General features: G+C 43.8%; 1 protein-coding gene across 2 annotated transcripts in view; it reads left to right on the top strand.

The window, feature by feature from the left end:
• The first annotated feature begins 873 nt into the window (after window positions 1-873).
• Window positions 874-25,606, top strand: part of CASP10 (caspase 10) — a 41,867-nt gene continuing 17,134 nt past the window's right edge. Inside the window, exons 1-5 of one of the 2 annotated variants that reach the window (XM_008258926.4) lie at window positions 874-1,180; window positions 3,194-3,538; window positions 4,743-4,836; window positions 19,264-19,399; window positions 22,500-22,582. In XM_008258926.4, the coding sequence (XP_008257148.2) occupies window positions 3,201-3,538; window positions 4,743-4,836; window positions 19,264-19,399; window positions 22,500-22,582 (651 nt within the window). In that variant the 5' untranslated portion in view covers window positions 874-1,180; window positions 3,194-3,200. 2 annotated transcript variants of the gene reach the window in all.

The raw sequence follows: 25,606 nt of genomic DNA, 5'->3' as shown, positions 1-25,606 counted from the left end.
GCTTTCACATATTTACTAATTAATGCATCATTTCCCAGGCTTCTTTCTAGAGATAAAACACCTTTTTACAGATTCTGTACATCTTCCCAAAACTCTGCATTTTTTTAAGATTTTTTTTTTTAATTGGAAGGTAGAGTTACAGAGGCGGATCTTCCATCTACTGGTTCATTGCCCATTTGGCTGTAATGGCAGGAATGGGGCTGACCTGAAGCCAGGAACCAGAAGCTTCTTCTGGGTTTCCCACGTGGGTGCCGGGAGCTGGATCAGAAGTGGTGCCACCTGCAGCATCCACATCCCACTTGGGAACCAGTTTGAGTCCCAGCTGCTCCACTTCCGACCCGGCTCCCTGCTAATGCACTTGAGAAAGCAGTAGAAGATGGCCCAGGTGCTCGGGCTCCTGTCACTCATGTGGGAGACCGGGCTGAAGCTACTGGCTACTGGCTACTGGCTCAGCTCTGGCCGCTGCAGTCTCTTGGGGGAGTGACCCAGCCAATGGACTATCTCTCTCTTTCTAGCTCTGCCTTTCAAATAAATAAACAAATCTTAAAAAAAGAAATAATATCTTTCAAACCTCTCTCTCCACTGGACTGAGTGTGTTGGCAGAGCAGACACCTGCCAGACTTGTTTGCCTTGCAGATATCTCCAAGTGGACTTAGAGTCTGCCATTCTCACTCCCAGAAATTTTATTTCTTGATTTGCACATAGACTTCAGAGAGGATTAAGATGACTGAAGAGTATCTCATGAGCCTTTTGGTTTGATTTACGGGTTACATGAGTTTGGAGGAAAGGGTTAAAAATAGTGACACGTTCCCTTCTTTGGGCACAGCGGCGCCCAGCGGTGGCAGCACTTAGTGGCCTCTTGAGAAACATCCCGAGCTTTACAATGGGAAAGGCAGGTGACTGCCTTTAGGGGAGCGCTGTTTGCCAGGGTTATTTTAACCCGGGGGGCGGGGAGAAAGCAGAGAGGCAGTGATGACATCAGCAGGAAATTCATACCAAGTTACCCAGTGCAAATGATTCAGTCTTCAGTGGCACAGCCGGGATCTCTTCCCCCGCCGATGGGGCGTCTGGTGACCACGGAGCACACCGAGAATTCTGACTTCTTGCCGGCTTCGTTTTCAGGCTGTTTCCCTGCGCACCACTGACCTTCAGAGGATTAGTGGAACTTGAACGGAAGCAGGTATGTAAACCTCCACCCCACCGCACTGGGGGCTCCCACTCTGAACTTCCCTTTGCCTCCTGTCCTTAGCAACTCGCCCAAACTCTTGACCGCAATGGCACGATCTGGGCGCCGGGTCCTCGGACATGCAGGGAAAATGAAAGTTCATTGAAATCAACTAAAACACCAGGAAGTTTCTAATCCAGCCCTTTACCTGAAGGGATATGTTGATCCACAGGCAGGGACAAAATCTCGTAGATTCACTAAAGTTGGAGATCAGGAACTTTAAGCAACTGCAAAGCAACCGGGTAAGACCGAGAGAGGAAGGCAGCTATCAGAAACCAATCATCTCACCTCAGGGCTGTTAGAAGAGAGGACTCCCAGGATGATCACACTGGAAGAGACTCTGTGTGTGTGTGTGTGTTTGCTTTATTTAACAACAGAAGTAATATATGTGCATTGCCTGAAGTTTGAGAAAGTCAGGTGGGAGCCTAGAAAGTTTCTGTTATCTCTGGGTCCCTCCATATAACCGCCTTTTGTGGCTGAGGTTTTGGGTTTTGCTTTGCTCTCCTTCCCTTAGCAAGTATTTTTTTTCTGTTTCTGAAAGCAGTCAAGTCCGGCATGGTGAATAGATGCCCCCATCCTTTCAGAATGACTACTGTGGTGGAAACTTAATCAATGCGTTGCTCCTCTGCTTAGAATGAAGTTTAGTACAGAGAACTCCAGAGTTGACAAACTGGCCAGGTAGACACCTTGCTTAGGTAATGTGTAACTTTCTACACTGATTCGAGCAGGTCTGGTCTAAAATCAGCTTTTCCTTTTGGGGTTTAGGGTTACAGCTTCCTCTTCTATGAGACAGGCCTGTCCTGTTACAGTTAGCAGTCGGGAGTTAGGTTGTAACAAATACTGTCATGCACTCGCTTTATGTCTAACGCTTAAAGCACAGATCCTTTGGGCTGTGTCTGCCATTTTGTGGAAATGAATTTTGAAGTGAAGAGCTCCAACGAGGCTGGAGGCCTGAGAGATGCCCTTGGCCATGTCTCACTGGGGACACTTTGATTTAAAAGAAATCAGGGCCGGCACTGCGGCTCACTAGGCTAATCCTCCACCTTGCGGTGCTGGCACACCAGGTTCTAGTCCCGGTCGGGGCACCGGATTCTGTCCCGGTTGCCCCTCTTCCAGGCCAGCTCTCTGCTGTGGCCAGGGAGTGCAGTGGAGGATGGCCCAAGTGCTTGGGCCCTGCACCCCATGGGAGACCAGGAGAAGCACCTGGCTCCTGCCTTCGGACCAGCGCGGTGCGCTGGCCTCAGCGCGCTGGCCGCAGCGGCCATTGGAGGGTGAACCAATGGCAAAGGAAGACCTTTCTCTCTGTCTCTCTCTCTCTCACTGTCCACTCTGCCTGTCAAAAAATTAAAAAAAAAAAATCAGGGTATGGGGGCTGGTGTTGGTGGTGTAGCAGCTAAAGCCACCGCCTGCAATGCGGGCCTCCCATACGGGTGTTGGTTCATGTCCCAGTTGCTCCACTTTAAATCCAGCTCCCTGGGAATGGCCTGGGAAAACAGTGGAAGATGGCCCAAGTGCTTGGGCTCCTGTACCCACATGGGAGACCCAGATGAAGCTCCTGGGTCCTGGCTTTGGCCTAGCCCAGTCCTGGCTATTATGGCCATCTAGGGGAGTGAACCAGTGAATAGAAGATTCATTCTCTCTCTCTCTCTCTCTCTCTCTCTCTCTCTCTCTCTCTCTCAATTCTGGCCTTGAAATAAATAAATAAAACTGAAAAAGAAGAAATCAGAGTATATTGAGTTCTAAATAACAACTCCCTGTAAGCCTTCTAGGGGAACTTGCAAGTGCCAGGGGCCAGTTTTCTGGGATGCTGGTTCTTGAAGCAGCCTCACAGTGAGTTTTCCTTCTCAGCACTTCTGGGAAAGCCTAATGCCTGGAACAGAAGCGGCCAGGATTGAGGGAGGGGCCAGGAAGTCAGGGTGCCCTGTGTCCTCACTCCTGAACCTCCTGCTCCGTCTCTGTCTCTTTCAGGCCAGCCATGGCATCTGGAGATCAAAGCTTGGGTTCCAGTTCAGATGAGGAAAACTTTCGTAGGATACTTTTTACGATCGATTCGCACCTGGGGGGCCAGGAAGTGGAGAGCCTGAAGTTTCTTTGCCTGGACTTGGTCTCCAAAAAGAAGCTGGAGAAGTGTAGCTCCGCCTTGGATATTTTTGAACTCCTCTTGACGTACAAGCTGCTGCAAGAAGAGGACCCTTTCGTCCTGGCAGAACTCCTCTACATCACCAAGCAGATCAAACTGCTGCAGCACCTCAGGTACACCAAAGAGGAAGTGGAGCGTTTGCTGCCCGAGAGAAGGAAGGTGCCCCTGTTCAGGTGAGCTGGGACTAAGACCGCCTGGGAGGAGGGGTTTCTGTCTCATGTTCGGTCTAGCCATTGGGCTTTGTTTCGGCTGTGAAAGGTCTGTTTATTTATTTATTTGAAAGTCAGATATTTGAAAGTCAGAGGGAGGGAGGGTAGGAGGGGGAGAGAGAGAGAGAGAGAGAGAGAGAGAGAGAGATCTTCTATCCACTGGTTTACTCCCCAAATGCCCGCTAAGATCTAGGGCTGGACCACGCTGAAGCCAGGAGCCAGGAACTTCATCTGGGTCTCTGATATGAGGTGGGAGGGTAGGAGGGACCCAAGTGCATGGGTCATCCGTTGCCTCCCCAGGCACGTTAGCCAAGTAGTTGGTTCTCCCACCCGCACTCCACTGGGAATGCCAGCACTGCAGGCGGCAGCTTAACCGGCTGCGCCACCATACTGGCCTCTGAAGTGTTTTATGGCCTGGTGATTAGAACCATTCAGTTCTTTGGAACCTGAACTACCCTGGTCAGTGAAAGGAATGATGAATTCCAGAAGTTCCTAGATCCACTCTGAGGGATGTTAGTGTGGGGAGGAAGTACTCAGCTTTTTCTGGCTATAGATGATGTGACTATCTTGATGTTGAGGTAGTTCCTTCCTTTTATAAAAATTATGTATCTGAAAGAGACAGAGCGGTATCTTCCATCCACTTTTGTTTTCTCTTCCACAGTGCCCAGAACTCAACCTGGGTCTTTGATGTGAGTGACAGGGACCCAACCACTTGACTCACCATTTGCTGTCCCCCAGGGTGCACGTTAGCAGGAAGTTGGGATGTGGGAGTTCTAAGTAGTGTCTTAACTTGTACCAAGTGCCTGCCCTGGTTTCATTTCTTTTTCAACACATGGTGGGCAACACAGTATTGGCTGCCATCAGGCCCTCTCTGCCAAAGACCTCTAAAGACTTTCTAGGGCGGGCCCACATGATGGCAGGTGCAAGGGCGGGGCCAAGCTGAGATTGTATTTTATGTCTTCCGAGTGTGATGGAAAACAGCACTGGACCTGAATCAGGAGGCTTACTGTGTGAATGGGCCACATAGACACTCAAAGTTGTTTTCAAGCCTATACGCCACTCCCAGAGTTGATCCTTCAAAGGGATAATATTTGTAAAAGCACTGGACTGACTGAGGTGTCTTCTGCAAGTGTGAGACTTCATTTGTCATTTTGGGTGTCTGTCTCAGAAAGATGCTCTACGAACTGGCAGAAGCCATCGACACAGACACCTTAAAGAGCATGACCTTCCTTCTGAGAGATTCTATGCCCAGAACCGAGATGGTGAGTGCTTCCCGGAGAACGGGGTTTGCCTGAGCACTGCTTTGCTTGGCGGTGACAGGAGCTGCTGGAAACGGGTTCCAGGGAGGTTTCCTTCTTGCGGGAGGCAGTATTGTCCAAGGGTTAGAACATCTGCTTTCATGTCAGATGGGCCTGGATTCCAGTACTGATTCTCCTTCTCAACCTGTGATGGGGGATACAGAGTAACAGTCTCTGAGCTTGTGTTTTCTTACCTGTGAGCTCTATGGCTTGCTTCTAGGACTATTGGGAGAATACAATGAAGTAACATGCACAGAGCATTGGCCTGAGGCCTGTATTTGGCGTAGTAACCATGAACTCAATGCTAAGTGTTACTGATATCCACTATGTTTTATTAGATAAAAACGTTAGGCCACAACCAGGGAATGAGGAGTGGTAAACAATGGCAAAGTGAGGATGATCTGTGGCGATTTCTGAGGGAGTCCTGGAGTCCCTTCCAGTGGACTTTGTGGTGTCTCCCATGTAGGATGTCTGTGAAAACCAAAGGAGACAGCTGTTTGAGGATGTGCTTTGTAAAAGGCCGTACAAGCATTGCGAATGGATAGCAATGTGTTTAATATTAACGTAACTACTAGAGACTAGTATTATTGACATATCAGTCACATTTAAAAGCAGAAAAAGTACCCGTATCTCTCTTTCCCAAGCCCCCAGACATTCTATTTTTTTCTTTGGGCTCTAGTAACAACTTATGACAAGCAAGTTAGTGAACTTGAGAAGGGAGAAATTTTCAAAATTTACCCTGTAATACTCATCGTATTCTTTGATTGCTAATTTTTTTGGAGATTTTAAGTTATGCCATGTTTGATCATACAAAAGACTGTGAAACATGTAGGGAAGGTAAGAAATGTAACCGTGAAGTGTGCATCTGTGAACCTACCATCTAACTTCTGAGTGCGAACAGGAGAAGGCCCCCAAGCAATCTTCCCCAGAACTACTGATATTATTGGCAAATTTTAAAAATCACTGAGGTGTAGGAAGCTGTTTTATATAAAGGATGTCAAAGAAGGACAATACGAACAATTCATCAAACAGGTTTCCTGGTCTCAGGTCTGAAGACCAAAGCAGGTTAATTATATTTTGGCCTCAATCTTTGAGTCATTTCCACCACTATTCCACTCCGTTCTTTTTCTAAAGCCCTCGGGAATTCCAGCCTCTTACATCCTTCTCACTGGCCACTCTGCCTTGCGGTTCCTTTCTCCCGAAGACTGGTTGCAGGCTCCTTGAGGTTGGGACAGAATCTTCTTCATGTTTATAGCCCAGGACTGGGCAGAATCTGTTCCACACGGGTGCTCAAGTGGTCTCAATGAGGCATGCATGAATGGCATGATGTGATTTCTGCCTCTGTTTCTTTCTGAGAAAGCTGTCTGAACACTTCCTGTTTAGGTGATTTTGCAATGAGTTCTGAGGCTGTTGGCAGGCTGATGGAAACTGTTGCTGGGGATGTGGGAAGACATGACATTCTCATAGTTGTTGTTGCTCGTCAGAATCTACTGATTGTCCTCCTTAGACGGTCTCTGAAAGTCCTGTGCTTGTCTTATACTCTTTGTTAAGAAAATCTTTTTCCTTATTTAAAAAAAAATTTTGATTGTTAAAAAAATCCAAAGCAAGAAACAGAACACAGGAATTAAAAATGACACAAAGGAAGTTTGTAAAGCTGTACAGTTTTGCATACATTCCTACGGACTTACTTCTAAGGGTACAGTTTAAAAACTTGCTACGGGATCTCAAATCCCCTTAGGCTGGGTGGTAAAAATACCATCTTAAGTGTTAAAGTGATCATATGGATAGGACTGAGTGTCTGGTAATAATAATAGAATTAAAAATGAATGAATGCAGTCCAAGTGATCAATTTCAGTTCACAATTGATCATAATGAAAGGACTAAGAGTCAAAGGGAGCACATAAACAAGTCTAGTACCTGCTAATACTAACCGATAGAATAAATAAAGGGGAGAGTGATCCAACATGGGAAGTGAGATACTCAGCAGACTCATAAAATGGCAGATGTCCTAAACAGCACTCTGGCCTCAGAATCAGCCCTAAAGGCATTCGGATCTGGCTGAAAAGCCCATGAGAGTATTTCAGGCATGGAAAGCCAAGACACTCTGGCAAAAAAAAAAAAAAAAAAAAAAAAAAAAAAACACAACACCTAAATGAAAGATCTCTGTGAGTGAGATCCCAGTGGAAAGAACAGGTCATCAAAGAAGGAGGTACCTTTCTCTGAAGGGAGGAGAGAACCTCCACCTTGACTATGACCTTGTCTAAACAAGATAAGAGTTGGAGAACTCAAAAGGCTTCCATAGCCTTGGAATCTCATGACTGGAGCATAGGGAGATTACTGATGCCATAAACAGGAGTGTCAATTTGTAAAGTCAACAACAGGAGTCACGGTGCACTTACTCCTCATGTAGGATCTCTGTCCTTAATGTGTTGTACATTGAGATTTAATGCTATAACGAGTACTCAAACAGTATATTTCACTTTGTGTTTCTATGGGGGTGCAAACTGTTGAAATCTTTACTTAATGCATACTAAACTGATCCTCTGTAAAAAAAAAAAAAGAAACAAATTATCAATTCCCAACTTGACTCTCACTGGGATTAAACATGACAATAGGTCTGATCTGATTTCATCATCATTTAAAAAATCATCTATTATTTTTCACTTTATGTTTCTGTGTGGGAGCAAACTGTTGAAATCTTTACTTAATGTATACTAAACTGATCTTCCGTATATTAAGAGAATCGAAAATGAAGCTTGATGTGAATGGAAGGGGAGAGGGAGTGGGAAAGGGGAGGGTTGCGGGTGGGAGGGACGGTATGGGGGGGAAGCCATTGTAATCCATAAGCCGTACTTTGGAAATTTATATTCATTAAATAAAAGTTAAAAAAAAAAATGAATGAATGCTCCAACTTGGGAAGCAGTCCACACAGCAGACTCATAGAATGACAATCACTTTAAATAGCACTTTAACCTCAGATTCAGCCCTTAAGGCATTCTGGTTTGACTGAAAAGCCTGTGAGAGCATTTCAGGTATGGAAAGCCAAGACACCATAGCAAAAAATGTTCTACATGAAAGATTTTGGTGGGTGAGACTCCAATGGAAAGAGGTAGTCAACAAAGAAGGAGGTACTTTTCTCTGAAGGGAGGAAAGAACTTCCATTTGCTTATGGCCTTGTCTACATACTGATGGACTTTGTGGATTGAAAAGGCTTCCATATCCTAGGCAGCTCATGTCAAGAGTATTGGGTAATCACTGATGTCATACATGAGAGTGTTCACTGTTAAATTAACAACAAGAGACACTGTGCACTAAGTTCCCATGCAGGACTTCTGTCCTCCAATAGTTGCATTATAATTATGTCTAAGTACTTGCCAAAGATGTATCATGCTTGGGTGCTTCTTTAAAGTTTATTAAGTTTCTAAAAAAAAAAAAAAGAAGTGAAATTAACTTCAAGATGTAATGACTTTGAACAGCGCTGACTGTTGAGGAACAGTTTTTGTTTGTTTGTTTTGTTGATTTTTTTTTTTTGTGCAAATTGTTGAACTCTTTACTTAGTATAGAGTTGGTCTTCTGTGTATAAAGTTAATCAAAAATGGATATTAGTGGAGAATTGGACTGGGGATGGGAGAGGGAGGAGGAGGAGAGGTGGGAGAGTGGGAAGAATCACTATATTCCTGAAATTGTACTTATGAAATGCATGAAGTTTGTATTCCTTGAATAAAAGGCTTCTTTGTGGGAAAAAATCAATCTTACCAGGAAAAAAAAAAAAGAAAATGGCACAAAACATACAGCTTGATGTATTATTATAAGGCTAATCTCTTTGAAATAATCACCCAAATCATTAACTTTTAAAGATTGATTTGTTTAGCCGGCGCCGCGGCTCACTAGGCTAATCCTCCGCCTAGCGGCGCCGGCACACCGGGTTCTAGTCCCGGTCGGGGCGCCGGATTCTGTCCCGGTTGCCCCTCTTCCAGGCCAGCCCTCTGCTGTGGCCAGGGAGTACAGTGGAGGATGGCCCAGGTGCTTGGGCCCTGCACCCCATGGGAGACCAGGAAAAGCACCTGGCTCCTGGCTCCTGCCATCGGATCAGCGCGGTGCGCCGGCCGCAGCGCGCCGGCCGCGGCGGCCATTGGAGGGTGAACCAACGGCAAAGGAAGACCTTTCTCTCTGTCTCTCTCTCTCACTGTCCACTCTGCCTGTCAAAAAAAAAAAAAAAAAAAAAAAAAAAAAAAAAAAAAAAGATTGATTTGTTTATTTGAAAGAGTTAGCGAAAGAAGGAGAGACACACAGTGAGAGTGTGTGTGTAAAAATATGAAGCAATAAGAATTACTTGGCTGATGCTGCGGCTCACTTGGCTAATCCTCCACCTGTGGCACCGGCACCCGGGTTCTAGTACCAGTTGGGGCGCCGGATTCTGTCTCGGTTGCTCTTTTTCCAGTCCAGCTCTCTGCTGTGGCCCAGGAGTGCAGTGGAGGATGGCCCAAGTGCTTGGGCCCTGCACCCGCATGGGAGACCAGGAGGAAGCACCTGGCTCCTGGCTTCAGGTCGGCGCAGTGCGCTGGCCGCAACGCGCCGGCCGCAATGCGCCGGCTGTAGCGGCCACTTGTGGGGTGAACCAATGGAAAAAGGAAGACCTTTCTCTCTGTCTCTCTCTCACTGTCTAACTCTGTCAAAAAAAAAAAAAAAAATTCTCACATCTAGTCTGATCTTATGGTACCACGATCTTGTATGTGGTCTGTCCTAATGGAAATGTTGTTATGTGACACGACACTATTTTGATTCTTTGGCTGTAAAATGGAGATATTAAATCTCTATTATATTGTTTCTCTCTCATCTATTATTTGGTTACCCAGACTTAAAATTTATATATAAATTCTTTTTTTTTCAAAGAGTGATTTTATTTTATTTTTAAAACATCATCACTTATGTTTAAACAGAAATACAGATCATTAAAAGTGTATGAACATAGAGCAAAAAATGTAGCTTTTACTTAATCAGTTACATGAATGAAGCTGTTTTTAAGTTTGTTCACAAACAAACCATTTTAACCACTAAACAAATTGTATTTAAATTAACAGTAGTTAAAATGTAAAACTTCAAATTTAAACATGAAAATATAGAACAACAACAAAAAAACAGGGAGTATCTTCATTACCAAACAGATTAACAAATTTGCAGGTCCTCAGGTCCTTTCTGAGGCATATCAAGACACCTACATCAAAGGTTGCATTCATTTAAGAATTATCAATACATGTTCAGTGCTGAGACTAATTGTAGCACTTACAGTATATACAAAGCAGTACTAGACTACTATGGTTGACATTTGAGAAACACAGATTTAAGCTTTATGCTACAACTTGCAATTTAACAATACAGCTAACACAGTGACAATTATTCATTTCATATTTTTTTCTCCTAAAACTCAATAAGCAAGTTATCATTTGAACACATGGAATAATGCCATGTCTTCTTCCCTTATAATGGTAAATTTTAGAATTCAAATACTTTGTATCGTGGAAACTTTACCTAGCTGTACAAAGGCTCCCAAATACAGTACAGTCAAAAAGTTTCTTCTGTGTAGATTCCATTAATTTATAGTTATTTTAGCACAGATAAATGTAAGACACTACTCCAGATTATTGGGCAACAAAAATGTCAGTGTGTCACTGCCTGTATTTATGTACGAGCACACCACAACCACAGCCATGGCAAGCAAATGCCCTCACATGTCCCCCACTGCTCCGGGGTCCCTTCCCACATCACAGGAGCTAGTTTAATGGATACTGTCGGGTCTCAACCTATCTCTGAAAGTTCTTATTAAAAATTTTGAGATTTAACGAATGGAACATCTACAGTTTCAATAAGCTAGTTTTTTTCTTACTCTTCACTAACTAGTTCAAATACAATAGATAATGTTTACATTTTTATAGATCCCTTATTAAAATGATTAAGGTATCTAAAATACCATTAGTGGATAAAATATCAACCAAAAGATGACACTACATATTTCTGAGACTTTTTTCCCTAATTAGAAAAGCTATGGGATTCATAATTCATAGATATAATAGATATAACATAGCTATAATGACACTTCCGCCCCGCTGTTTTACAGCATCAGTAATAAGAGTAAATGCATGAAACGCAGATCAGAAGAGCAGGATTTCAGGAGAAAGATCTAGTAAGCACTTGGCTTTTGGATGCCTCAAACACGAAAGAGTTCACAGTGCTTATAAGCACTATCATTATTTTCATCCTTTAAGTAGTTCAAATCTTTATTTCATTTCTAATTTTATCCAAAATAAAAACTAATTCATTACATAAGTATCTTATCAATTTCAGTTTTCAAGTATTCAAGTAATGCAAACCCAAGTATTTTCTTTTGTGGCAACAACACACTTGTGGACTGAGCTTTAAAGACAGGGAAAAATTCATTTAAAATAACTGATACACTCTTCTGCCCAAGGACGTGAGAGCTAAGACTTAACAGTGTAATCACATGAATGGTATGTAATAAGAGAAGGAAAAACAAGATGGTCCAATATAACCAATGTCTTCTTTTTAATAAGATTAAAAAACAGATTGCCTTAATATGTGGCTAGATTCCCAGTAGCAGGATATTCTGAAATCTAGGGACTATAGAAGAAAAACCAGAGTCATTTCAATTTCCCTGCCGTTTTTCCATCCAGAGATTTGTTTTCTAACTCAGATATCCTTTCTTCTGCCTCACCGAGTCTGTTGTTAAGGTTTTCCTCTGCATTTTTTATTTGATCTATTGAAGTCTTCATCTCCAATATTTCATTTTTATTTCTCTTTAAAATCTCAATTTCATGGGAAAAAAACGTTCATTCATGGATTTCTTTAACTCATGGATTTGTTTCTGATTACTTCCAAGTAATCCTATGATCAATTTTTTGAATTCTGTTTCTGGCATTTCTTCAGTCTCTTCATCTTCACATTCTAGTATTGAAGGGTTGTTGTGTTCCTTTGGGGGCATCATGTTGTCTTCCTTAGTCTTATTTCTTGAGTTGCTGTGTTGTTTATTCTGGGGCATTTGTGCAGATGGTTGTTGTTGTTGTTTTTTCTGTGATGGCGTTTATCCTTGGACTACCCCTCTGTGGATTAGTGGAGTGTCTGCTCTGTCAGTGAGTGCCCGGAAGTGGTCCTCTGGGTGTGTTCAGGGAGCTCTGTTCAGTGCTCCAGTGTGAGGGGAGTGTCCAAGGTGACACCCAAGTAGTATGGTAAATTTCCTCTTTTTGTTTCTTTTTTTAATCAGAGTGAGGTTTAATCCGCTCTGTTGGCATAGTCTCACGCTCACCTCCTCTCCTCCAAGGAGACCAACGCCTGGTCTCTAGCCCCAGTGGGTATACTTTCATTTGCACTGCCACAAGAACCACACAAAAGGATCCGTGCAGTTCTCAGTGTGAGCATGGATCCTACGGCAATGTCCCTCACCAGGGAATCGAGGAGCCGCAGACATGTGGAGCCACCCACAGTGACTGCCCAGAGACCCAGCCATGCTCTGCATCCTCACGCGCAGCAACAATGTTTTCACAGTCCCAACACACGAGGCTCCCACGGTCGTGAGCGCCCAGCCCCCTGTCTGTTCTCCCAGCCAAATTCAGCATTTCTGACGGGCTGGTAGCTGGGCACACAGACACAGGCTGGCACAACTGTTACATGTGTCCAAAATGGCGTCTGCCCTCTCCCGGTTAGTTACAGGATGCTGGTGCCTGGAGGTCGGGGAGAGAGAAATGTGCCCCCCTTTTCCCTCTAGGTTGTGAGGTACACTATGCCCCACAGAGCTCCAAGCTGTACTCACTCCAGGTTCTTCCCGCAGCTTTATCACCAATGCCTTGGGCGCCCATGGTCTGTTCTCACCTCATTTTCCAAAGATGTTACTGGGGCTCTCATGGCTGTGCACATCCATATCCTCCACTTAGAGCCACAGATCTCTAATTTGGATGGAGTTTCCTCTGCCACTTCCCCCTTGTACTTTCTCTGCTTTTTTAAAAACTATCTTCCCCTAGACTAGAACAGTAAGCTCCCTCCCTATTCCGCCATCTTGGTGTCTCTCCTATATATAAATTTTTGATTCTTTCTTTTATTTACTCAGTTTTCAAGATAATGAATTGATTTCTTGTCATTCACTGAAGATGACCTGTTATAAAAAATACATGTAAACTGAACTCAGGGATTTAAACATACTTGAGGGAATTCAAGCCATTGCAGTGGTCCTTATTGAAGTCTACATTGTCCCATCGCAGCCCAGTGGGAGCCTTTTTCAGTAGGTCCTAGGTCATTTGGATAGCTTAGTCATTTTAATGTGTCTTTTTTTTTTTATTTTTTGACAGGCAGAGTGGACAGTGAGAGAGACAGACAGAGAGAAAGGTCTTCCTTTGCCGTTGGTTCACCCTCCAATGGCTGCCGCGGCCAGCGTGCTGTGGCCAGCGCACTGCACTGATCCGAAGCCAGGAGCCAGGTGCTTCTCCTGGTCTCCTGTGGGGTGCAGGGCCCAAGGACTTGGGCCATCCTCCACTGCCTTCCCGGGCCACAGCAGAGAGCTGGCCTGGAAGAGGGGCAACCGGGACAGATTCCGGTGCCCCGACCGGGACTAGAACCCGGTGTGCCGGTGCCGCAGGTGGAGGATTAGCCTAGTGAGCCATGGTGCCGGCCTTAATGTGTCTTTACTGTCTTGCAGAGATGTCCCAGGTTCATTTTTTGTACCTCCTGCCAGTCCTGGAGTCTGTCACTTCTCTAAAAAGCTTTGACTTCTTTTAATGAGCAATGTTATTTCAGGGCCACAGACGAGGTGCTAAAGGATGCCCAATGCACATCGCTTGATAATTGCTTCTGGGTTTTCTTCTCCCCAATGAATACAGCTGGGAAGTGTGTGTGTGTGTGTGTGTGTGTGTGTGTACTTGTATGTGTGTGTGAATTTTGTTTTCATTTATTTGAAGTCAGAGTTGCAGAAAGAGATCGAGAGAGATCTTCCATCCGATGCTTCACCTCCCAGATGGTTGCAATGGCCAGCACTGGGCCAGGAGGAAGCCAGGAGCCCGGAGCTCCATCCAGGTCTCCCACATGGGTGCAGGGGTCCAAACACTTAGGCCATATTCTGCTGTCTTTCCCAGGCCATTAACAGGGAACTGGTTTGGAAATGGAGCAGCCAGGACTCCAAGTGTTTCCTATATGGGATGCCAACATTGCAGGCAGTGGCTTTACCCACCATTCCACACTGCTGGCCTCGTGTGTGTGAATTTTTGTTTTACTTAACATAGGTCATGGGTTCATTCTTCTAGTTTTAATTCAAATTCAAGTCAATCAGGTTTTTATTTAACCTCTTTTGTCTTATAGCTGTATCTTTTCCAGGTTCTCAAGTCACAGAGGATGACATGATTAGAAAGTTACATAATTACTTCCCTCATTACACACACAACGGTCTCAGCAGATCAATATATTACTTCTTCTTCTTTTTAAAAGATTTATTTTATTTATTTGAAAGTCAGAGTTACAGAGAGAGGTAGAGACAGAAAGGTCTTCCATCTGCTGGTTCACTTCCCAGAAGGCCACAAAGGCTGGAGCTGTGCCAATCCGAAACCAGGAGCCAGGAGCTTCTTCCGGGTCTCCCACACGGGTGCAGGGGCCCAAGGACTTGGGCCATCTTGTGCTGCTATCCCAGGCCATAGCAGAGAGCTGGATCGGAAGAGGAGCAGCTGGGACTAGAACCGGTGCCCATATGGGATGTTTGCGCTTCAGGCCAGGACTTTAACCCACTGAGCCACAGCTCCGGCCCCAATATATTACTCCTATCTCCAGTATGATTGTTCACAGTAGGGGGAAAGTTAACTTGCCTGTGCTATGCCCTTTCTTTCCCTATTGGACTTGAGAGTTGAAATATATCTACACTGTCAGAGCACACAGCCATTGTACACTACTCTCTCGTAATCCTTGTAATTTAATCTGTGCTTTACAAATATATACAAAGAATGCTTCAAAAATGTGGAAAGTGGGATTAAATATTAGTTTATTTTGGGGGATAAAATTTTGAAATCCATACATAGCTTTTTCAAAATTATGCATTTTCTATGAACTTTTTGAAGACCTCTTATATATCTAGCCTAAAGGTCTAAGAGGTTTTGGAGAGTTTTTAAAACATAGAGGTCTTGATTGAGATGACAATTTTTTAATGCACTGTTAATTTTTTAAAGATTTATTTATTTATTTGAGAGGCAGAGTTACAGACGGAGTGAGAGAGGGAGAGACAGAGAGAGAGAGAAAGAGAGAGAGAGGTCTTCTTTCTGCTGGTTCATTTCTCAAATAGCTGCAATGGACAGGACTGGGCCAGGCTGAAGTCAGAGGCTTCTTCTTGGTCTCCCACATAGGTGCAGGAGGCCAAGGACTTGGGCCATCTTCTACTATTTTCCCAGGCCATTAGCAGAGAGCTGGATCAGAAGTGGAGCTGCCAGGACTCAAACCAGCATCCCTGTGGGATGCAGGTGCCACAGGCAGAGGCTTAACCTACTACACCACAGCGCCAGCCCCAACATGATAATTGTTTATAAAGCGCTGTAAGGATGTTTTGCTTCTGCCAGATAATTTCAGTTTGTAAAGCTCACGTTTGCAGTGCTCCTGTTTGCAAAGCAGTAACCTGCTGAAGTGACAGCATTTGCCTTAAATGCAGAGTCTCAGCACAGGAGAGCCTTGAAGTTTGAAAAGCTCTCTGGGTGTTTCACATTATTTTCTCTCCCTAGTTGGGGTTCCTTCCTTTCCTTCCTTCCTTCCTTCCTTCCTTCCTTCCTTCCTTCCTTCCTTCCTTCCTTCCTTCCTTCCTTCCTTCTTTCTTTCTTTCTTTCTTTCTTTCTTTCTTTCTTTCTTTCTTTCTTTCTTTCTTTCTTTCTTTTGACAGGCAGAGTTAGACAGTGAGAGAGAGAGACAGAGAGAAAGGTCGTCCTTCTGTTGGTTCACCCCCCAAATGGCCGCTACCACCGGCGCGCTGCACCGATCCAAAGCCAGGAGCCAGGTGCTTCCTCCTGGTCTCCCATGGGGTGCAGGTCCCAAGCACTTGGGCCATCCTCCACTGCCTTCCCGGGCCACAACAGAGAGCTGGCCTGGAAGAGGGGCAACCGGGACAGAATCCGATGCTCCAACCGGGACTAGAACCCAGAGTACCGGCACCGCAGGCGGAGGATTAGCCTAGTGAGCCGCAGCGCTGGCCAGTGGTATCTTTTTTTATTGTTGTCCCCTCCCTATGCCAAGGGCACAGTCGGATATTATGGGGTGGGGGCGGTATAGGGTCTGGGTAGTCTGGGGTGGGAGGTGAGGGGTGAGGGAAATGGCTTTGTTACAGGAGGACTGATACACTATATAGTCGTTTTCTGGTAGGAAAAGCCCAGGATGTGTTTTCTTCTTTGGTTTCCATAGGTCCTAGATGTTGTCTGAAGGCATCTGTAGCTACAGAATCACATTTAGGGTCAGAAGCATTCCAGATGTTTTTTTCTCTGTTCAATCAGCTGTTTTTCAGGGGTGGGGAAACTTTTTTTTTCTGCCAGGGGTCATTGGGGGTATTTGTAACATCATTTGCGGGCCATATGACATCATGCACTTATAAATGAACCTGCTATGGACTTCATGAACTTTGAGTCCTGCCTGTGGCTGCCTTGGCAGGGCCAGACCAGATGATTTCACATCAAAGACTTACACTCAAGCAGCCAAAGGACTGGCTATGTTTTTCTAACTCAGTACAACAGTGAAAGGGAGAAGTCACTATATTAAGCTGTGGCACGGAACAGGTCACATGCAAGAAAACTGCACTTCCTTCGTGGATCCCAAATGTTCTCAGCCTCATGCCCCAGATCTGGCTGTGCAGCACATGCCACAGATCTGTCCAGCTTGGTTTCTTCTGGATTTCGCAGTCAGGCCAGCCTTTGGAAGTGAGTAAAAGCCAATCTCTACTTTAGAGGAGTTTCCCTCCATGCTTAATGAGGTTGATTTCCTGCTATTGCTGCTAGGGAAGACTTTATCACGGAGATCAGTCATTTCCCAGCCCCTGGAGGTGGCACCCTTCCAAGGGAAAGAAGTTGAATTCCTACAGCCTCTCCAGGGGGACAAAAATGATCCTTGCAGGCTTTTCTGGGATTCCTCATTGATAGCATTCTTACATATTTCAGCTTCCACACATCCTGAGAGCTGTCATAAAATTATTCTCAGCACAGCAGCTGGCACAGAACGCTAAACGTAAAGGAAGCCGCACCCAAACCTACTGGCTTTTTAGCACAGAAACAAAACATGAGCTTGCAGATGTTTCCTGCAAGTATTTGTCAGGGTGGCTGGCGTTCTTAAACTGGGGCAATGCACAGGCTTGATGCAGATTGCGTGTGTGTGTGTGTGTGCGCAGGAGATTTTTCTAAACATCCGAGAAACTTTTTACAAAGTGTCGCGCGAACTTCCATCATTGCTTCTGGAATCACGTTGTAGCTTCTTTTCGGCCCAATGTGTGAGTTTCTGTTTCGCGGTGCAGAGCTTATTTGCACATAACCTTGGCAACGCATTGCATGACGGAGGGCTCCTTCCGCCCTCTCTGCCCTGAGGGTTAGCTCTGAGGAGCTTTCCTCCATGCCCTCCTTTCTCCAGCTTCAGTCCCTGGCAGAGCGCGGTGTGTTTGGGGCTGCAGGTGCAGCGCAGGCACAGCGCAGGCACGTCTTTGCCTGTCTCTGGAATTTCTTGAAAATTTTTGCTTTCTCTCTCTCTTTTTTTTATCAGATGAGGATAGAAACCTGTTAAGACTTTGAAACTCGGTGTTTCTCTGACTTGTTTGCATTTTGGGTGTCTTGTTTGAAAACACATACACAGGTACACACATATATTTTCATTAACCCTTCCTCTTCCTTATATTACTCTTCTGTCTCTCCTTTATTCTCAGCTTATTGATGGGACAGTCTACACACACTTCCTCTACTGACTCAACTCCTAGTCTCACTCTAATGTGTTCCAGTTTGGCTGCAGCTTGCACCTGCTGCATCTCAGCTTGCTAAAACCTCCAAGGGCCGTCTGATAACCAGTTTTCAGATTCTCAGCACTTTCTGCCCTCAGTTCTCTTTTCCTGGAATGTCCTTTTCCGGGTTGTCATGAGGGTCTCATCTTCCTTCCAGAAACAGCTGAAGAATCACCTCCCACGTGGAGCCTGGGACTGGAAGAGGTGCATGATGAGTGAATGAGGGATGTCACCCACTGAATTAATCTTTGACTCTTCTTTATTTCTTCTCCCACTTGCAATTCATCTCCCTACCTCCCAGATTACACTTAAGAAATGAGTCTCCAATCCAGTGTCACTCCTGCTGCTGTAAACAGGTCGTGATCATGTCTGCACCAGATCTTCCTGCCAACCTTGTCTCTCTAATGCGTCTCCTCCTCCAACCCACCCTTAAGATTTTTTTTTTTTTTTTGACAGGCAGAGTGGACAGAGAGAGAGAGAGACAGAGAAAGGTCTTCCTTTTGCCGTTGGTTCACCCTCCAATGGCCGCCGCGGCTGGCGCGCTGCGGCCGGCGCACCGCGCTGATCCGATGGCAGGAGCCAGATGCTTCTCCTGGTCTCCCATGGGGTGCAGGGCCCAAGCACTTGGGCCATCCTCCACTGCACTCCCTGGCCACAGCAGAGAGCTGGCCTGGAAGAGGGGCAACCGGGACAGAATCCGGTGCCCCGACCGGGACTGGAACCCAGTGTGCCGGCGCCGCAAGGCGAGGATTAGCCTAGTGAGCCGCGATGCCGGCCAAGATTTCTATTTAACAAACACACGTGTTCATGTCACTGGTCTCCTTGACCCAAACCCTCACCCAAACCTCGCCTGGTGTGTGTGTTCCTTGTTCCTTCACCATTCTGGCCACGCCCTAGCTCTCACTTGGGATGGAAGTGGGTTTGCACCCAAGCCTCCTTCCCAGCTTTCCAAAAGGCACTGGCCCCTGTCAACCTTCAAACTGTCCAGCATGGAGAGGCTGGGGACTTCTTCCCCAGCTCCCCACTCTCCCTGCTTACGTCTGCAGCTAGCTGCTGGTGCTTGGGTGTTCACTTTCTAAGCTTTGTGACCTTGGGAAAAATGACTGCCCCTTTCTGTCCCTCTGTAATTTCTCCTTTTAAAGGAGGACTATCAGTGGGTTGCTTTGAGGTTAGTATGTAGCAAACGCTGTGCTTGATGTATAGAGAGTTATATAGAGGGTGTCTGGGATAAATAGGGATCACACCGAGACTTGTTTAGTTATGCTCTTCTCTTACACTAGTGAGCCCCATGAGGGCATGAAATACACCTTAATCATCAGCGGCCACACAGGTGATGTTTAATAAATGAGTGGCTAAGCACCGGACAGGTAAATGGGGCTCCCTGCATTCTCTCGCAGAACTCGCTGCATTTGCTGGAACATCTGGAGAAACGTGATGATATACATGAAGATAATCTGACGTACTTGGAGGACCTCTGCAAAAAGGTGGCCCCTAGCCTGATGAGAATAATAGAGAAGTACAAAAATGAGAAAGGTAAGTAGTGGGTGATGGGCATTCTTAAACCAATTGGCCACGCCTATCCACCATTCTGTTACTATTCTGTAGGGAGAGCCATTTGTTCATTCAACACGTATATATTGAACGCACGCTTTGCACCAGGCGCTGATTTAGAAATTGCAGGTATAGCATGGAACGGAGCAAAGTCCCTATCCTTAGAGCTTCTTTTTAATGGGCAAAGTAGTTTTTGACAGATGTCTTCGTGTGATTCTTATATGTTTGCTGAGAGGATAGGAAGTTGTTTTCAGTGAAATGGCAGAAACGAAGGAGGTAGGATAGCACAGGAGTTAGGGGTCGGGTCTATAGAATCAGGTGACTTGTGTAGTGTGGTGGCTCTTTCTTTACCTTTCTATGTTTTACTTTTCCCATCTGTAAAGTGGGCATAATAATAGTACATGCCACATAGATTTCTATGGGGATTGAATGAGATGATTCCTATAAAATACATGTCTGGTGTGGAGTGAACATTCAATACATGTTGGTAATATGATTATGTTTGTCAAAGACTTTTGTTTTCTTAGAAATTACTAGCATGGAAGAACTTCATTTTATTATTCTACTTCTTTCCCTAGTCTGTCTTATAAAAGCAATTTTGCTGTGATGTTATATGGAGGTAGAAGCATGGAAGAAATCAAACCTGGCTACTTCACCAATGGGTTAACAGGCTAAACATTTGTGAGTCAACTTGTGCATTGTTTAAGCTAGAATATACCTAAAAACTCCTGGATATGTTCATGAGACTTTATGCCACGCCCTTATTTAATGCAGTGACTCAAGCTGTCGGGCAGATTTCCTGGACTAAGAAATGAAACTAAGAGGAAACTCCTCTCTATGAATTCGATGAATACAATGAGCTGAGGAATAAAACCTACTGTTGTTAAATTGATAAAATCTCAAAAATAAAGCAAGGAAGAAACATGTAATTTAAGTAAAAGTCACAAAGGAGCAGCAAAGTTCTTCCTCCTGTTATCGAGTGAGGACTAGAAAGCAGGAAGTTGATAGTGCGAGAGTATGTGCAGTGTTCACAGGCACTCTGAATGCTGAGGTCGTCTCTGGTTACGTTGTCATTTTCCTGTAATATTTAAATATTATATTTAAATATTTAAATATATTATTATTTAAATTATATATTTAAATATAATATTATATTTAAATATTTAAATTCTGGAGAAAGCGCCTAGTTTCTACGTGCTTCAGGTTCACCTTTGCCTCAGTGACTCTTGAGGCCCAAGCTTTATATCAGGAGAAGAGTTCTAATTTTGAGGTTTTGTTTCTACAACCTGCTTGTCTGCGATCACTTTGGGGTGCCAATTATGATTAATAATTTAATATTGATTTTCTACAATTCTAAGAGTTTGGGCCAATTCTGCTTCTAAGAGGAAAAATTAAAGGACTGAAAAGATAGTAGGTATGCAGATTTTAGACTTCTGTAAAGCCTTGTGCCCCAGCTCCAAGTCTGCTGTATCTGATTAGGACATGAGCTCTAGTTAGGGACCAGCAGGCTGATTTTCAGAGTATTCTTGAATGTTGGTGTTCACTTTAGTATTTTAAACTTATTACTATTATTATTTTTAATTTTTTTGACAGGCAGAGTGGACAGTGAGAGAGAGAGACAGAGAGAAAGGTCTTCCTTTGCCGTTGATTCACCCTCCAATGGCCACCATGGCCGGTGCGCTGCGGCCGGCGCACCGTGCTGATCCGAAGCCAGGAGCCAGGTGCTTCTCCTGGTCTCCCATGGGGTGCAGGGCCCAAGGACTTGGGCCATCCTCCACTGCACTCCCGGGCCACAGCAGAGAGCTGGCCTGGAAGAGGGGCAACCAGGACAGAATCCGGCGCCCCAACCGGGACTAGAACCCGGGATAGTGGCGCTGCAGGGGGAGGATTAGCCTAGTGAGCCACAGCGTCTGCCAATATTTTAAACTTATTAAAAATAATGCATATAAGGAAAATAATTTAAAATTCAAATAATAAAGCAATATGGGATATAGAAGGAGAAGGTCTCTCTTTTCCCCTTCCTCTATTACCAATTCATTTCTCAGATATAATCACTCTTTGGAATATATTCTTGTGGAATTTATTCTACATGGAACCAAATATATATGTATATTTGTATAATACATATTCTTAATGAAGACCATGCAAATCATGTTATATAACTTGCTCATTTTCCATCTAATGGAGCTTGTATTTTCCCTGAATTTGATAAGATAAAATTCATGATTTTTTTACTTTTCAAATATTTATTTGAGAGTCAGAGAGGGAAAAAGGGAGAGAGAGAGAGAACACTTACCTGCTGAGTGCCAGGCAAGGGCTGAAGCTGGGAGCTGGGAACTCAATTTGGGTCTCCATGGGGGTGACAGGACCCAACCACTCGAGCCATCACTGCTGCCTCCCAAGGGTCTGCATTAGCAGGAAGCTGGAGTTAGAGCCAGAGCCAAGCACTGAATTCAGGGACTCGGATGTGGGATGTGGGCATCTTAATCAGTGTCTGAACCACTAGTCCAAACACTTATCCCAGCTCATTACTGTTAATGGTTCCTTAGTAATTATTTAATGATGTAAAAGATGTAATTACTACTTTTCAATGGTTTCTCTTTTTTTCTTCCTTCCTTCCTTCCTTACTTCCCTCCTTCTTTCCTTCCTTCCTTCCTTCCATTTCTCTCTCTCTTGCTCTCTCTTTGCTGCTATAGTCTGAATTCTGATATTATTTTTTGAGATAATCTTTTTGAGATTTCTACTTGACAGTTATTTTTTACATTAAGCACTATAAATTCTGAAATCATATTTGGTAAAGGGTATTGAAATTTTAAGGAGCTAATAGAATTATACAAATAATAGGAAAATGTATCAATAAAGGAATAAAATATGACAAATTTAAAAATAGTCTATTAAATCACCTTTCTTTTCTGGGTATATACTTGTAGGTAGACTTCCATAAGCAAATACCATTAAAGATTTACAACCTCATTAAAATAATTACTTTAGATGGCTGTTTTTGAGGATTTGTTATCCTGGATTGCTACTAGTTAGAAGGTGATTTTATTTTACTTTCTGATTTTATTTTCAACTGCTGTAGACAAGCAAACTGAATCATTGCACGAAGGAGAGGAAGAGCTGGTTTCACAGTCAGACATTAAACGATTCATTGGAGCCTTACAGGTAAGTTCAGTGATGGGCTGGTCAATGTTTAACAACCAACAAACGTTACCCTTTGCCTCCAACCTTCAAAAAGAAATAGAAAGAAAAATAAAAAAGCGAGCAAGAGAGAGGCTTTGATTTTTAGCATTTGCTGTAGATACTTCCATTATGGCTGATTTTAAGTGACCACCATGTTACCAATCAGATTGCAGATTTTTCTGAGAATTTAACAATTGGCTTTCACTTGTTGGTTTGTGTTGACTCTAACACACCTCTGGGTTACTTGGAAATGTTTCCTGTTGTCTGTAGGATGAGATCAGGGCCACCTTCATGGGTGTTCATGCTTTGTTTGATGCTTTGGTGTCACCATTTTGAAGTTCTTAATAATGCATGAAAAAGATGCCTTGCAAATTATGTAGCAAGCCTGCCCCAGAAAGCAAGAACTTGGTCCCTTCACAATGTGACCAGGACCCTTGGGAGACATGTGGCACGATTTACATTTCTTCCCTGAAAACTTGGGTAGCTCCACTATGCCAACATCTCTCAGCATAAGTTAGATTAGCTCTGGAGATGGTTTTGTTTTCAACTATGGTATACAGATAGCATAAAATTTATCATATAACTCACTTTAAAAGAACCATGGTAAAATACACAATAAAATAACATAAAATTTGTTATAATTGTTAAAAATTATTATGGTGTAACAGATGTAAAATCTGCCATCTTAACCAGTCTTAAGTCCACAGTTCAGTAGTGTTCAGTAGTACATCCACATTGCTGTGTAGACATTGTCACCATCCTTCTTTGGAACTTTTTCATCATCCCTAACTGAAATTTTGTACTCATTAAACAGTACCCACCCCATTTCTTCCTCCCCCTCAGGCCCTGGTAACCACCATTCTTTCTGTCTCTAAGAATTTGCCCATGCCATGTACCTCATAATTGTGGAATGATACAATATTTGTTCTTTTGTGAGTGACTTACTTCATTAAGTATAATGTCTTCAGAGTTCATTTGTGTTGTAGAAGGTCTCAGAATTTCCTTCCTTTTTATGGGTAAATAATATTCCATCATGTGTCTGTAGTATGTTTCATTTATCCATTTACCTGCTGGTGGACTCTTGGGTTGCTTCCACCTCTTGGCTATTGTGAATGATGCTGCTATGAACACGAGTGTAAACATTTCTTTGAGACCTTGCTTCCAGTTCTTTTAGGTGCATGCTAATAAGTGGAAGTGCTGGACCATATAGTAATTCTATCTTTAATTTTTTGAGGAAATGCCATTCTGCTTCCCACAGTGGCTGGACTATTTTATTATATTTTCACAAATTTTGCACAAAGGTTCTAATTTCTACATATTCTCACCAATACTTGTTTTTGTTTGTTTGTTTGTTTATTTGTTTTGGAAACAGCTGTCCTAATGGATCTTTTTGGGGTTTTGATTAGCATTCCCCTCATGACTAGTGATGTTGAGCATCTTTTTATGTGCTTGTTGGCTATTTGTATTTCTTCTTTGGAGAGATAGCCATTCAAATCCCGTGCCTGTTTTCTAATCAGGTTATTGGTTGGACTTTTATTTTTTATTCTTTTTTTTTTTTGACAGGCAGAGTGTACAGTGAGAGAGAGAGACAGAGAGAAAGGTCTTCCTTTTCTGTTGGTTCACTCCTCAATGGCCGCTGCAGTTGGCACGCTGCGCCGATCCGAAGCCAGGAGCCAGGTGCTTCTCCTGGTCTCCCATGGGGTGCAGGGCCCAAGCACTTGGGCCATCCTCCACTGCACTCCCGGGCCACAGCAGAGAGCTGGCCTGGAAGAGGGGCAACCGGGACAGAATCCAGCACCCCGACCGGGACTAGAACCCGGTGTGCCGGCGTTGCAGGCAGAGGATTAGCCTATTGAGCTGCAGTGCCGGCCTATTTTTTATTCTTCAAAAAATTATTTTATGACTTCTTTATTACTCTCATGATTTTGTATTTTTATAGTTACAATTTTTAAATTTGGAAAGAATTTCATTCTTAATGAAAAGTTGCAAGGATGTGAAGAATACAAAGAATGCCTGTTGTATTAGTGAGTTGGTTTGACTATAACACAATACACAAGGCTGGGTATTGTATAAAGAAAAGGGCTTGTAGTTCTGGAGGTTCAAGGGCCTGGTGAATGTGTTGGCTTGGCTCTGATGAAGGCCGGAGGGTAGATGAATCACAATGGCAGCAGCCTATGTAAGAGAGATCATCATATTGTGAAACAGGAAGCTAGAGCTGGAGAGAGGCCAGTCTTGCTGCTTTATAACAAGGCTTTCACAAGAGCTAACCTCACAAGCCCTAGCTCATGAAAGTCTCACTACCTCTTAACACCATCACATTAGGGTCCAAGCCCACAGCAGACACATGAGCCCTTGGGTACCAAACCACGTCTAAACCATCACACTCTGCCCAGATTCCACCACCCTGTGGATGTGCTTTATGGTTCTTGTGCTCTTGTGTATGTACATTCTTTCTCTCTCTCTCTTTCACCCTTTTTCTCCATTCATACTTTTTCTCTTGACTATTTGAGAGTGAGCTACAAGGCATGCCCGTTACCCCTGAAACCTCCAGAATGTTTTCCTTAAGGATAAGGATTTTCTTTTACAAAAGTATAACATGGTTACCAATGCAAATTGATGATCTAGATTTCAGCTTTGTTCCTTGAACCAATAATGTCCTTGAGAGCCTTTTTCTCTCTCCAGAACTAAATTTAATTTAGGATCACATATTTTATTTATGCAATATAAATCCCATGCGCAATAAAAGACACATCTGCACCTCTATATTTATTGCAGCTCAATTCACAATAGCCAAGACATGGAATCAACCTAAATGCCCATCAATGGAAGACTGGATAAAGAAACTATGGGACATGTACTCTATGGAATACTACATAGCAGTTAAAAAATGAAACCTAGTCATTTACAGCTAAGTGGATGAATCTGGAAAATATCATACTTAGTGAAATAAGCCATTCCCAAAGGGACAAATATCATATGTTCTCCCTGATCTGTGACAACTAACAG

This window comes from Oryctolagus cuniculus, chromosome 3 (genome assembly GCF_964237555.1).
Source record: "Oryctolagus cuniculus chromosome 3, mOryCun1.1, whole genome shotgun sequence".
In the NCBI taxonomy this organism is placed as follows: domain Eukaryota; kingdom Metazoa; phylum Chordata; class Mammalia; order Lagomorpha; family Leporidae; genus Oryctolagus; species Oryctolagus cuniculus.
Note: the sequence above shows the minus strand (reverse complement) of the source record. Positions and strands in the feature narration are given on the sequence as shown.